A 12744-nucleotide genomic window follows, 5' to 3' on the forward strand; every position below is an offset into this window, starting at 1 on the left:
GATTCTGAATTTTCCTTTTATGTGATGGATACTTGCGATGCCGGCTTTAGGCTGAAATGAGGATTCTTAGAGTGCAGGATTTTTCTGCCCACTGTTTGGAACAGCCTTCATCTAGCGAGCATGTAAGATACCTTAAAATGCTGTTCAGGTAGGCAATTAATTAGTGTTTGAAACAGTCTACATGGGAATCTATCTGTGATTATTGTTTAATTATTTATCATTTCTTCTCTCCATGTTTGCAGGTGAATGCCATATTGGAAGCATTTGGCCATGCTAAAACTCAGATGAACTCCTCAGCAAACCGTGTTATAAAGCTTGTCTCATTGCAGTACTGTGAAAAGAGAAAGACTCTACTCAGAGGTTTGCTCCTGGTTGCCTTTCACTCTGAATAAGTCTCATCAAATGCAATACCCCTGAAAATAATTCATAATCCCAAAGTTTTATAGTGTGTACTGAATTTGATGTACTTGACCATTGAAGTATGTTTTGTAGGTTAGCAGGTGTGTAGAAATAAATTCTGATATGTTGGCAGTGTTCTTTTGTCATTATAACAACTGGGAGAAATGTAAAAGGTCACAACACCCCCCTGTTTCAGCACAGTTGATCTCTCTGATCAGCAGTGGAGTGAAGGGAGAAGGGGGAGTGAACCCAACAACTGTCTGATCCTTTTCCAGTCACTCAGCTTGATTTTAATAATGCAGTTAACAGCATCATCAATTCTCACAGTTGCTCATAACAGAATGCACAAATAAATGATACAGTGTTTTGTAAGCTCACAATACATTACACATGCTGGTCATTTATATTTGTAATTGAATACGCAAATAAATGCCAAGCCATAAATATGTTAATGTTTTTACACTGTAATAACTTTTGTGACTTATTCCAAGATGCTAATTTACAAGTATACAGAAAGTGCTTAGATTGGTTAACACACTTACATTAGGGATGTTTGGATGGATGGATCATGGATGGTTGGATGAATGAATGGATGGATGGATGGATGGATAGATGGATGAATGGATGGATGGATAGTTTTTTGTGTCTAGGACAATCAATGTAACACAGAGTCCCAGTCAGAGACAACGCACGTCACGACATATCTCAAAACACTCACGTTAATAAATACTTGCTGTATGAACATTTAAAAGGCGTTGCCTTTTGAATAAATGCCTGTCCTGTCCATGGAGATATTAAATACCTGGAGAAAGCTATCCGTTAGCACCCCCATTCATCTCTATTTCTGTGCTCAGCTAGCGCAGAGTTCCAAGAAAGCTAGCGAAATGGAAGCTGTCATCTTTGCTCATGAGCGCTCAGTTCCATAATCGGGTGTCACATGACTGATTACTCGTCAATGGGAATAGATAGGGAAACATTTAAATCAATATCACGCTTTTAAGAGCCCTTCAAAAAGAATATGTCTCTGGATGACAATGTGCTATAATGTAATAACTGGTGTTAACAGGGACCTGCTAACCAGCCAATTCCCGACTCCCTGGTCCTGTCCCTCTTTTAGCAGTGCAGGGGGGACTGCATCACAGTACTGTCAACTCTATCAGACTGATGGTGCTTGAGTTTGAAGCATTGGTCACATGCATGGCAACAACTCACTTGTCAAAGGGTAAAGGCCACACCATCTCATGAATAATATCGAGAACACCCGTGACGTAGATTTGCTGAAATTCAATGGAAAGCCTAGACTTGATGTTCATTTCATACCCGGGAGACAAAAATAGCCCGAAATATCTCTAAATTAACACTTTTCTTCATGAAATAAAAAAATAACAAATGTTTACATTCTCTGCCCTTGTGTGCAAGACATATTGCTATACCTGTTAACATTTCAAAAAATGTGTTGTGGTGTTTCATGACCATTTAAGAGCCCAAGCACAGATTAGTGTAGCAACCCCAATGTCAGAAACATTTATATGATGGAGATGGTTCCCTTACAACTCAGTACACTTGACATTGCGTTTATTAACGCATATGGGAGTGCCTTCATACATGTCCTATTTTAAACTTCTCTACAATAACACCAATATTCTAATATTGGCTATGGTGTTTGAGCCCCACCTGATGCTCCGCCTCCATACAAGGGTGGTCGAAGAGCTTCACTCTGTGTGGTCTCTCCCAGAGGAACCTGAACAGTCTCGCCTCAATGATTATTTCCAGCAGTCCGGATGCTGTCAAATGGCAGCGTCCCACAAATCTGCCCAGTTCTTCCCTGAAGTTCATAATGAACTATCCGAGTCCTGGCATGCAGTGACACCATCCTCTTTAATGTGGATCACGGGGAAGAAAACGGTTATGCCCAATAACCCCCTGTGGAGGAGGCAGTAGCGGCACACATCTGGCCAACGAGTAACAGGTACATCCTTCCAAACCGTGTCGGCAAATGTCTGCACTGGCGGGAAAAGCTTACTCAGCAGTAGAACAAGCTGGATCAGCATTCCACACAATGGTGGTGCTCCAGAAATTTCAAGCCAAACTCATCAGTCAAATGGACGAGCACGGCTTCGATCCAGAGATATTCAAAGAGCTTCGCACCACTACAGATTTAGCGCTGCATACCACAAAAATCACTGTGCAGGCCATCGGCAAGTCCATGGTCAACCTGGCAGTTCTGGATTGATGTATATGGCTGGCCCTCACATAAATGAGTGATAAGGAATAAGCCACTGTTTTGGATGCTTCTTGGGAATAGGTTTGCTGAGCGCTACGTCAAGATTTAGCAGCAGTCACAGACTATGAGACACTTTATGTCTAAAAAGAATATATCACAGCCGGTTCGCCCGTGCTCTGTTTCGAGCCAGTGCCTGACTAAAAGTCCCATACCTGCTACCTCACTGGTACCTGCATGTCAGCACATGCAGCAAAAGCGCTCCTGACAGGCACAGCCCTTTGAAGCGGAAAGCAGAGCCCATGGTTCCCCTGAGTCTGCTCCTAAAAAGGCTTGATTGGAGACACAAAACACTGTTCCCCATATCCCCACTTTTGTTTTTCAGGAAAGGAATATTATCGTTCACAATATTGTTCAAATGTTGTTCTTTTTCTTGCACTCCAATAAATGCAAAAAAAAGTACAAAAAATAGTACATCATTCATTGCAAATGCACAAGATGCTCACACATTCTCATTAAAGAGCCTCTTTTTCCGTATCAAAGCACACATATTATATCATACAGTGATTAAACCAAATTGCCTCACACCGGCCACCCTGTTTCATTGGCGTTCTGTCTTCCATGGATTCGTCCGAAGATGTGCCAGTGTTACGAGCCTAAATACACAGTCTCATCATAAAAACGCGATAGAGATTGTGTCAAATTGTCAAGCACAAAAAGGGTTTTACATTTAAATTTGCGTGATTTAAATGTTTGAGACATTTAAATCACGCACTTATAAAACACCCATTCACATTGATTGCTGAGAAATGGACAGGGAGTGATTTTATTTGTATTTTTTTGTCATAAATTTTCCATGGTTTTACTGAAGTAACCATATTTTAATCTTGATATTTGTAGTAAGACCATGAAAACTATGGTAATAAAAATGATGGTATAATTTGGTGCCTATTAAGTCCCTATTACACGTTATGGTATAAATACAGTTTAGTTTAAACCGATTGCAATATTATTAGGCTTGTTAAAAACAATAAAGACTTTTTGTAATGTAACATGTTGTGTTTTGGGCCTAAAGTAAAATTTTAAATAACTGAAATTATTTAAATTTATTGCATATTTGTTTAATATTTAATGTATTCCTCATGTCCCCAGAGCTGCATGTCAAAACATATTTGACAAGAAAAAAAAAGCGAAATCATTAGATTTGTATTTATTTTTTTTTCTTCGTGCAATTAAGTGTTTTGTATCACATTCTCTCAATAAAATGTATTCATTAGGGGTAAATGTGTAATTTTAATACTGATAGTGGAGATTTTTTTTGTGTTTCTCTTGACTTTTTAATGTCTACCATGTCCACAATGTTAGGTAAAGATATAGGGAATATAAGTTATATTTTAAAATTTCAATATTTATGTTAACAGAAATATATTATCGGTTTAAAATACTATCACCTACCACTTTATTAGGTACACCTGTACACCTACTTATTCATGTGATTATCTAATAGATACATATTTCCCCCCATTCTGATGGCTGATGTGAACATTAACTGAAGCTCCTGACCTGTATCTGCAAACGATTGGCTTTTTAAATAATCGCATTAATAAGTAGGTGTACAGATGTACCTAATAATGTGGTGAGTGCATGTTAGCTAGCTATTCAGACCATGTAGTGGCTGGTTTTATCAACTGTTTATCCATCCTGTTATTATCCATTGTGACCCAGCACACATAACAGACATCTGAATTTGTTAATCATTTACCTTGACCTGTATGACTGTTAAAGTCTTTCTAATGCCCACTTAATGATTACATAAATATATTAAAACAATTATGTTTCATTTACTCTAAAGTTTTTAATTAAAAAGGGACCTAATTGTAGGAATGACCTGGCTTCTCAGCTTCGACATCCTTATGGGACTGGAACGTGTCCATTTGTTGCACATCTCAGAAAATGCACTACATTATCTTAGTATTGTTCCCCTACTGTATCAAGAATACTGAGTGCTTGAACATCCTACTGATTTAACACATTGCTTTTTGCATACTCAATATCAGAGAAGTATGCAAATTCAGATGCAGGAAATGTACCTTTACTAGCATGCGTTTTGGTACAGTATACACAGAATGCACTCAGCAGAGATGATATCTGCTTTATTATCCATCACCTATAGAGGGTGCTAACATTCTATTGAAATGTACAATGATGAGCAAGCAGCACCTTTCTCACTGTGTCACTGTGTGTGTTTTCAGCGCGTCTGTACACATATATGCTGGAGAAGTCAAGGGTCATCTCTATGCCGCAACATCAGCAGAACTTTAACATTTTCTACCTGATGGCTGAGGGACTTTCAGTAGAGGAGAAGAGTAATCTATATCTCAACAATATCCTAGCCCACAGGTAACACACACAGTGTTGATTTGAATATTCATCTTTTGTGAGAAAACACCAATTTGGTAAAGCCATGGCATTTTTGATATACTGTATAACCTGAAACTGATTTATTAACACCATAATAATCGTATTATAGTAATCCAATGAACTATAGTACACACAGAAAGACATTAAGTGTATTACTGGTCACATTTAACCAACTTTAAGACACAATTAGGGTATTAAATATTTGATCCAACCAAAAAATTATTTGATTGTGATTTTATTAATTATTATTACATTATGATATCATTTTTAATGAATTAGCTTCTGAAATTTGGTCACAATGTGGTTTTCTTCAATTCAATTCAAATTTTGGTATGATTCATAATTTGTTTGAAAATATATTGAAGACACACATATCATTTAAGGGGAAATTTAAACATAATGGTATATTAACAAAAACAACAGATCAGGATTTACATCAAGAATCATATTTTACTTTAGAAATGAGTTACGCCTGGATATTATTAGAGTAATTATAATTGATTATTGAAATGCATTGAATTTTCATTGTTAGATTGATGCATTGATGCTTTGTACACCCCTAAACAAAAGCATTGTAAGCCTTTATTATTATCAGGATTTATCAATGTGTTAAAACATGTTAGCATCACGTGATGCTATTGACTAGTTGAACACAATTCAACTCTTTGTGACACCTTCCGCAAATCATGCTGGAGTGGCATTGGAAGTTTGTCATTAAAAATGTCATTCACCTCTGTTTGATTGGAATTTTTGAGTATGTTGGTTAGAGTTTGTACATTTTGATTATGACTCAGATCTGCAAACACAGACTAAATGCTCACATAAAGGTGGCATTGCCAACAAATTTGCTAACAATGTGGCATTGTTCTCAACTAGTTCTCAACTAGTTTTACCTGAGGGTTTAACATTGAACATAATATGGTGACTCATCACAGTACCAAAATTTGTTGTTGTACAAAAGGAAACAAAAATGTGTATGTATAAATTAGTTTATCATTTGATGGTTTCATGCTTAGCAGCCAATAATTCACCACACAAAACCATGTTTATCCTTATTGCAAGTGAACCTGCATTTAATGTAGTCAGGGTCATATTTTCTTTTACCTTTCACAGTTTTGTTTATGGTTTTCGAGGAATGAGGCATGTCATGCAACCTGTCCATGTTGATATTTGCCTATTTTGGCGAGATTCTGCCAAGTAACCATGTATTTTATAGATTGGATGCACAACCTTTGATTTCAATGACAAAATATATTGTAAATGTTTTGATAAGTGGATTTATTTTACTTTACTAAGTATGCCTGTATATATGGTTTGTTACATGGCTTAGGATTGATGCTGTTTTCACGTACTGATAATTGGAAGATTTTACCTAAGAGTATATATATATATTTGCAGTATATATGAGTATGCTGCCGCCTCGTGTCACCCATGCCTAAATCCGCCACTGTATATTTGGAATTTTTATCAGATAAATAGGGCTGCTCATTGCACACTAGTCTTTGTCTTTTCAAACATATTTATCAACACAACATCGGAAAAGTGTGAGCTGCACGATAAATTAAATGGGTTGGGCACCGGACGTGTCGGGCAGACAACATGGCACGTTCTAAATTTCAAAACAATTATGTTCTACGAAGGTAGGTATGCACACACCATGGGCTTATTGTCTCTGGAGGCTGTTAATAAATCTGCAGCACCACGGAGCTCAACTCACATAGTTTCCCATTAAATTCGACCCAAATCATTATCAAAGAACATAGATTATTTACTTTAGTCATTACTGGATGATATATTGTGTATAATCATCTTTCATAAAGCCTACACAATGTATTTTCAGTTACAAGTATATCTTTTTGTGCTTTGACAACTTCAATGAAAGACCTATTCAGTGCTACATGCAGGGAAATTGCATAATAAACTTTGCTATTTCAAATAATTCAGTTTGCACTGTTACACCAGTTTTCATACACATCTGCAAACTCATCAATGTCACAGTTCATTCTTGAAGAAGCACAAAAACCTTTGTAACTTTGAATTGCAATCAGGCTCGTAATGTGTGTGTGATCTGCCCCTTGTCCATGCCACAACCGGCTTCAGTAACTGTCATGTCACCCCCTTGTGGTCTCCCAAAGCTATTACGTCAGACTACACTGAATGGAAGGCAAGTGACAGTGAATTGAAAGCACACAAATTAGGCTTCTAATTTAAATGTTGGCTGATGTTAATATATCGATTCCACAAATACGTATCAATAAAATAATGTGTCGATCAATAAATTATATATAAATATTTTATGACAGCTATATTAGTTGCATGTTACATATGCATTTACAATTGTTTTTTCCATATCAGAACAGACTTGCAACCAATTTTTAAGTCGCAACCCACTAGTTGACAACCACTAGTTTATATCCTATTGAAATCATTTTCTGTGTGTCATTTATCTATATGTATGTGTGTTATATTGCAGGTGTCTGAATACAGCAGCTCCAGGTGAAACTCCTGCAGTAGCTACTGCATGTCCTCAGAGCAAAGAGAAGCTGTCAGCCCTTAAACAAGCGCTGCGTGCTCTAGGCTTCAACAGACTGGTACACACGTGTTCAAAAGCATATTCGTCCTCATGCATACATATGTATACAAATGAAAAGATGCAAATCAACTTCATATCTACTCTGTGTATTTTTTAAGTAGTTGTATGTGCTTGGTTGTGTGTGAGACAGAAAGGGAAAGTTGCTCTATCCTAGATTTTAAAGTGAGGGATTTTACAGTGCTGGCATATGCTTGTTTTTAGAATCTCAGAATGTGCTGATGTCCCCCACATAAAGATATTCTTTACATACAGAGATGTATTTACATGAGCTAATAAGAAACATGTATGTATTGTTATTAGGGCTGTTGATTTAACATGTTAATTCAGTGTGATTCATGTTATTAAAAATAGAACGTAAAAAAAATGTATGCAATTAATCGCAATGCCCCCGGATTGTAATAAGGAATATTCCTGAGAAATACAAGCCTGTAGTACCACCTGTTTACTCCAGAGGGCAGTAGGTGAAACTTCAGCTGTGTGGCAACACACAGTTTATACAGTGAAGAAAACAATCAGAGAGCACAAAACAGACATCCGTTACGTTCTTGCGTTCAAAACATTTGATGTAGTGCAAATCCGAACTAAGAGATCTCAAGATGTGTTCTAAGTATTAAACTGTATTTAACTTGACACAGTGACCTAAAACATTTATGTTTATGACGCAATGCACCCGAGACGCTACATAAGCATGTATATATATATATATATATATATATATATATATATATATATATATATATATATATATATATATACACTCACCTAAAGGATTATTAGGAACACCATACTGTGTTTGACCCCCTTTCGACTTCAGAACTGCCTTAATTCTATGTGGCATTGATTCAACAAGGTGCTGAAAGCATTCTTTAGAAATGTTGGCCCATATTGATAGGATAGCAACTTGCAGTTGATGGAGATTTGTGGGATGCACATCCAGGGCACGAAGCTCCCGTTCCACCACATCCCAAAGATGCTCTATTGGTTTGAGATCTGGTGACTGTGGGGGCCATTTTAGTACAGTGAACTCATTGTCATGTTCAAGAAACCAATTTGAAATGATTCGAGCTTTGTGATATGGTGCATTATCCTGCTGGAAGTAGCCATCAGAGGATGGGTACATGGTGGCCATAAAGGGATGGACATTGTAAGAAACAATGATCAGGTAGGCCGTGGCATTTAAACGATGCCCAATTGGCACTAAGGGGCCTAAAGTGTGCCAAGAAAACATCCCCCACACCATTACACCACCACCACCAGCCTGCACAGTGGTAACAAGGCATGATGGATCCATGTTCTCATTCTGTTTACGCCAAATTCTGACTCTACCATCTGAATGTCTCAACAGAAATCGAGACTCATCAGACCAGGCAACATTTTTCCAGTCTTCAACTGTCCAATTTTGGTGAGCTCTTGCAAATTGTAGCCTATTTTTCCTATTTGTAGTGGAGATGAGTGGTACCCGGTGGGGTCTTCTGCTGTTGTAGCCCATCCGCCTCAAGGTTGTGCGTGTTGTGGCTTCACAAATGCTTTGCTGCATACCTCGGTTGTAACGAGTGGTTATTTCAGGCAAAGTTGCTCTTCTATCAGCTTGAATCAGTCGGCCCATTCTCCTCTGACCTCTAGCATCAACAAGCCACAGGACTGCCGCATTCTGGATGTTTTTCCCTTTTCACACCATTCTTTGTAAACCCTAGAAATGGTTGTGCGTGAAAATCCCAGTAACTGAGCAGATTGTGAAATACTCAGACCGGCCCGTCTGGCACCAACAACCATGCCACGCTCAAAATTGCTTAAATCACTTTTCTTTCCCATTCTGACATTCAGTTTGGAGTTCAGGAGATTGTCTTGACCAGGACCACACCCCTAAATGCATTGAAGCAACTGCCATGTGATTGGTTGATTAGATAATTGCATTAATGAGAAATTGAACAGGTGTTCCTAATAATCCTTTACGTGAGTGTATATATATATATATTATTTCATCATTATATATTGAATTATTGTTATATGAGGGGCTTTCTCAGCAAATATTTGTATATGCGATTAAATGCGATTAATCGCGATTAATTAATCGGGACATCATGTAAATAATATGATTCAAAATTTTAATCGATTGACAGCCCTAATTGTTATATTTTGCTTTTTCATTGATCCACTGATGTCAAGTATTACTTTTTTCATTTCAAGGCTTATCTTACAATGAATAAAGTTAATGAAAGTCTTAATGCATCCCAACAATTGGAATAATTTCAAGTTATAGAAATAGTCATGAAATGTCTCATATTTTGATAATATATTGTGGCATAACAAGTGGTGGTTCCACCCCCCCAATATTTACTGTAAATACATATTCGGCCAGCTTTTAGATTGCTTTGCCTCCATCAAGACATTACCCTATATCTCCACTAGATTGTGTGCTAAACTGTCTAATCTAAAGGAAGCAAAAAAAGGTCTGGGTTAAGTGACTCATTTGTAAAGTACAGAGACAGATTATGTATGACTCTGGCTTTGGCAGCCCTTTCAGACTTGCTGTTCTGATTTATGTAGGTCTGTCTGTCTGACTGTTTGTCTATCTATCTATCTATCTATCTATCTATGTAACTGTCTGTTTGTCTGTCTGTCTATCTATCTATCTAACTGTCTGTCTGTCTGTCTATCTTTGCCATCATCTGTCTCTCTGTATCTGCCTATCTGTCTGTCTGTCTGTCTGTCTGTCTGTTATCATGCATGGATATTTAGTTATAATGGGGTATAATATCAGTAAATGCATATTTTGTTATAATAGTGGGCATATCAGAAATACACCATGTTTTCAGATTGGTGTGTATTTAAACGCACACATTTACACACTCACAGACGCCTGACCTCCAGCCAGACAGAGTGTTCTAATCCTACCAGGAACCTGTAAATCTGCCTCATTAAAGAAGGATTGTTCTCTCATCCCATCAGTGCAGAACGAACCACAATGAAACACACAAACACACTCACACACGTCCACATACACGTGCACAATTTGGCAGCCTCTTTCAGACTATTCTATCTGCGTAAACTATATTTACTACTCCCTAATAGTGATGCACACACATTGTCTATATAACCTCCCTTACACACAAACAGGGCGTACTATTAAATACCTGCAAGTGCTAGGTGAATTAAGATAATTTACCAACCAAAAATATTTCTCACTGGCTGTATTGTTGTACTTTGGTTTATTTTTATCACAAAATATTGTAGTTTTGTTCTTTTGAAAATGGGATTAATTAGCTGTTTGTTTTTAGAGTTATCGGCAACTGTCTTTTTCTTTTATTTATTTTACCTAATTGCCCAAAATTTTACGCTAAAACAAAATTATAGTATTTAGAAAATTATGTTTAAAATTATGTACACTCACATAAGAGGAAGACTAGTCACATCAGGCTAAGATTTAAAAAAAAAAAAAACATGAGTGCTGCCATGTTGAGATCACATGACCTGACAAACAACAATAAAGGCTTTTTAACTTTTGAACTAGAAGTGCCTTGTACGTTTTCTATTTTGTATTACCTACTTCGATAATCCTCTATAATTGGACACTTTCTCTTGCAAAATAAATTAATCATGGCTGACTGCAAATACCAGACTTGAACACTGGCATCAGTAACTGAGAATTTTTTATATTATGCTGAATCTATGCCACTAGGTACAACAGAAACACAGATATTAATTGATAAAAAAAAAACATGTTTTATTTACTCGCTTAAACATAGTTTTACTTGCATGTGGTGCTTGGTGAGTGTTAACTTTCGACCATGTACACAAATTTAACAGTACAAATTTGTGTACAGGTTACAAAGTCAACACTCACCTAGCACCACATGCAAGTAAACATTTGTGGCAGAATCAGGCCTGTTATCTGCTTTATAAAAGTCCTAGGTTCAGTCTGACCCTCAGAACATTGTTTGTTTGTGTCTCGTTCAGGAGGTGGAGAATTTTTTGGTGGTTCTCTCTGCTCTTCTGCACCTGGGAGATCTGCGCTTCACTGCCCTAACAGACGCTGACACTGCGTTTGTGTCCGACTTGCAGCTGCTAGATAGAGGTCAGTGGTGCAGCCGTATGATGTGGCCTGCAGGGGGCGATCTCCTCCATCAGGAAGCCTTTTTTCAGGCACTCAGGGAGGGAGAGGGAAAGTGGGCAGGTGACTACGCAGCAAGAATTGTGTCACACACCATCCTGGGTTGTTTACATCAATTCTAGTATGCCCTAATAGCAGAATCACTCGTCACACGATGGAAAACTGTCCCTGCCTCTAATACACAGCACACTTGAGCACCTAAACATGTTCTCGTACTGTTTTTGTGCTAATCACCCTCTCCAGCCACATACAAACACAGGTTCACCTGTTTTCTTAAGCCCTGCAGTGCAGTGGGGCAGAACAGAATGGCCACTCGTTGCCCTCTCTGTTACATAATGACACACATAATACTGAGTCTGGGTAAACAAGTGATGTCAGCATGCACAAACGCAGATACATACACATCCATATGAGGTTCCCATCACTGTGGATATGTGAGATCAGAGTTTAAAGTGTGCCTCATGATAGTCCATATAAAGATGCCCCATTATACACTAATGGACACACACACACACATATGGCTTCTACTGTGATTTAAAAGTGCATAACAGAAAATAATTCAAAGGGTTGGACTGGCATTAGAAAACAGGACTGTGTACAGTGTGTGGTCTATCTTATTATCTATTATTAAACAGATAGATTTCTGACTCTGAAATCTGATTGGGTGAGCCACGTTTGAAGCTGTTATATAGCTGCAATCTGTAAGTGCACATCATTTGTGGTTCTATATTAATATGCTGAGTCTAAATATCTACTGTAACACATGCAGTTAGGCTAATGTATCATATTCATTGGCAGAAGAATTGCCCTGCTGCAAAGACCAGCTCAGACCAGTTTGATTTTCCATTCTGGTCCAAGCTGGTTTATGCTGGTTAGTGCTGGTCTAGCTGGTAGTCCAACACAACCATTCTGTTCACCAGCTAAATTTAGGGTCAACACAACAGTATAATATCAGATGCAATTACATGCAGATACATTCAATTTAAGGACAATGCAACT

General features: G+C 37.7%; 1 protein-coding gene across 1 annotated transcript in view; it reads left to right on the forward strand.

The window, feature by feature from the left end:
* The window catches only part of LOC127654875 (unconventional myosin-XVI-like), a 277645-nt gene that overhangs the window by 158046 nt on the left and 106855 nt on the right, over positions 1 to 12744 (forward strand). The window contains exons 15-18 of the mRNA XM_052142405.1: positions 243 to 360; positions 4873 to 5020; positions 7515 to 7632; positions 11592 to 11709. Coding sequence (XP_051998365.1) covers positions 243 to 360; positions 4873 to 5020; positions 7515 to 7632; positions 11592 to 11709 — 502 coding nt within the window. The remainder of the gene's footprint in view (positions 1 to 242; positions 361 to 4872; positions 5021 to 7514; positions 7633 to 11591; positions 11710 to 12744) is intronic.

This window comes from Xyrauchen texanus, chromosome 14, assembly GCF_025860055.1.
Source record: "Xyrauchen texanus isolate HMW12.3.18 chromosome 14, RBS_HiC_50CHRs, whole genome shotgun sequence".
Lineage (NCBI taxonomy): Eukaryota > Metazoa > Chordata > Actinopteri > Cypriniformes > Catostomidae > Xyrauchen > Xyrauchen texanus.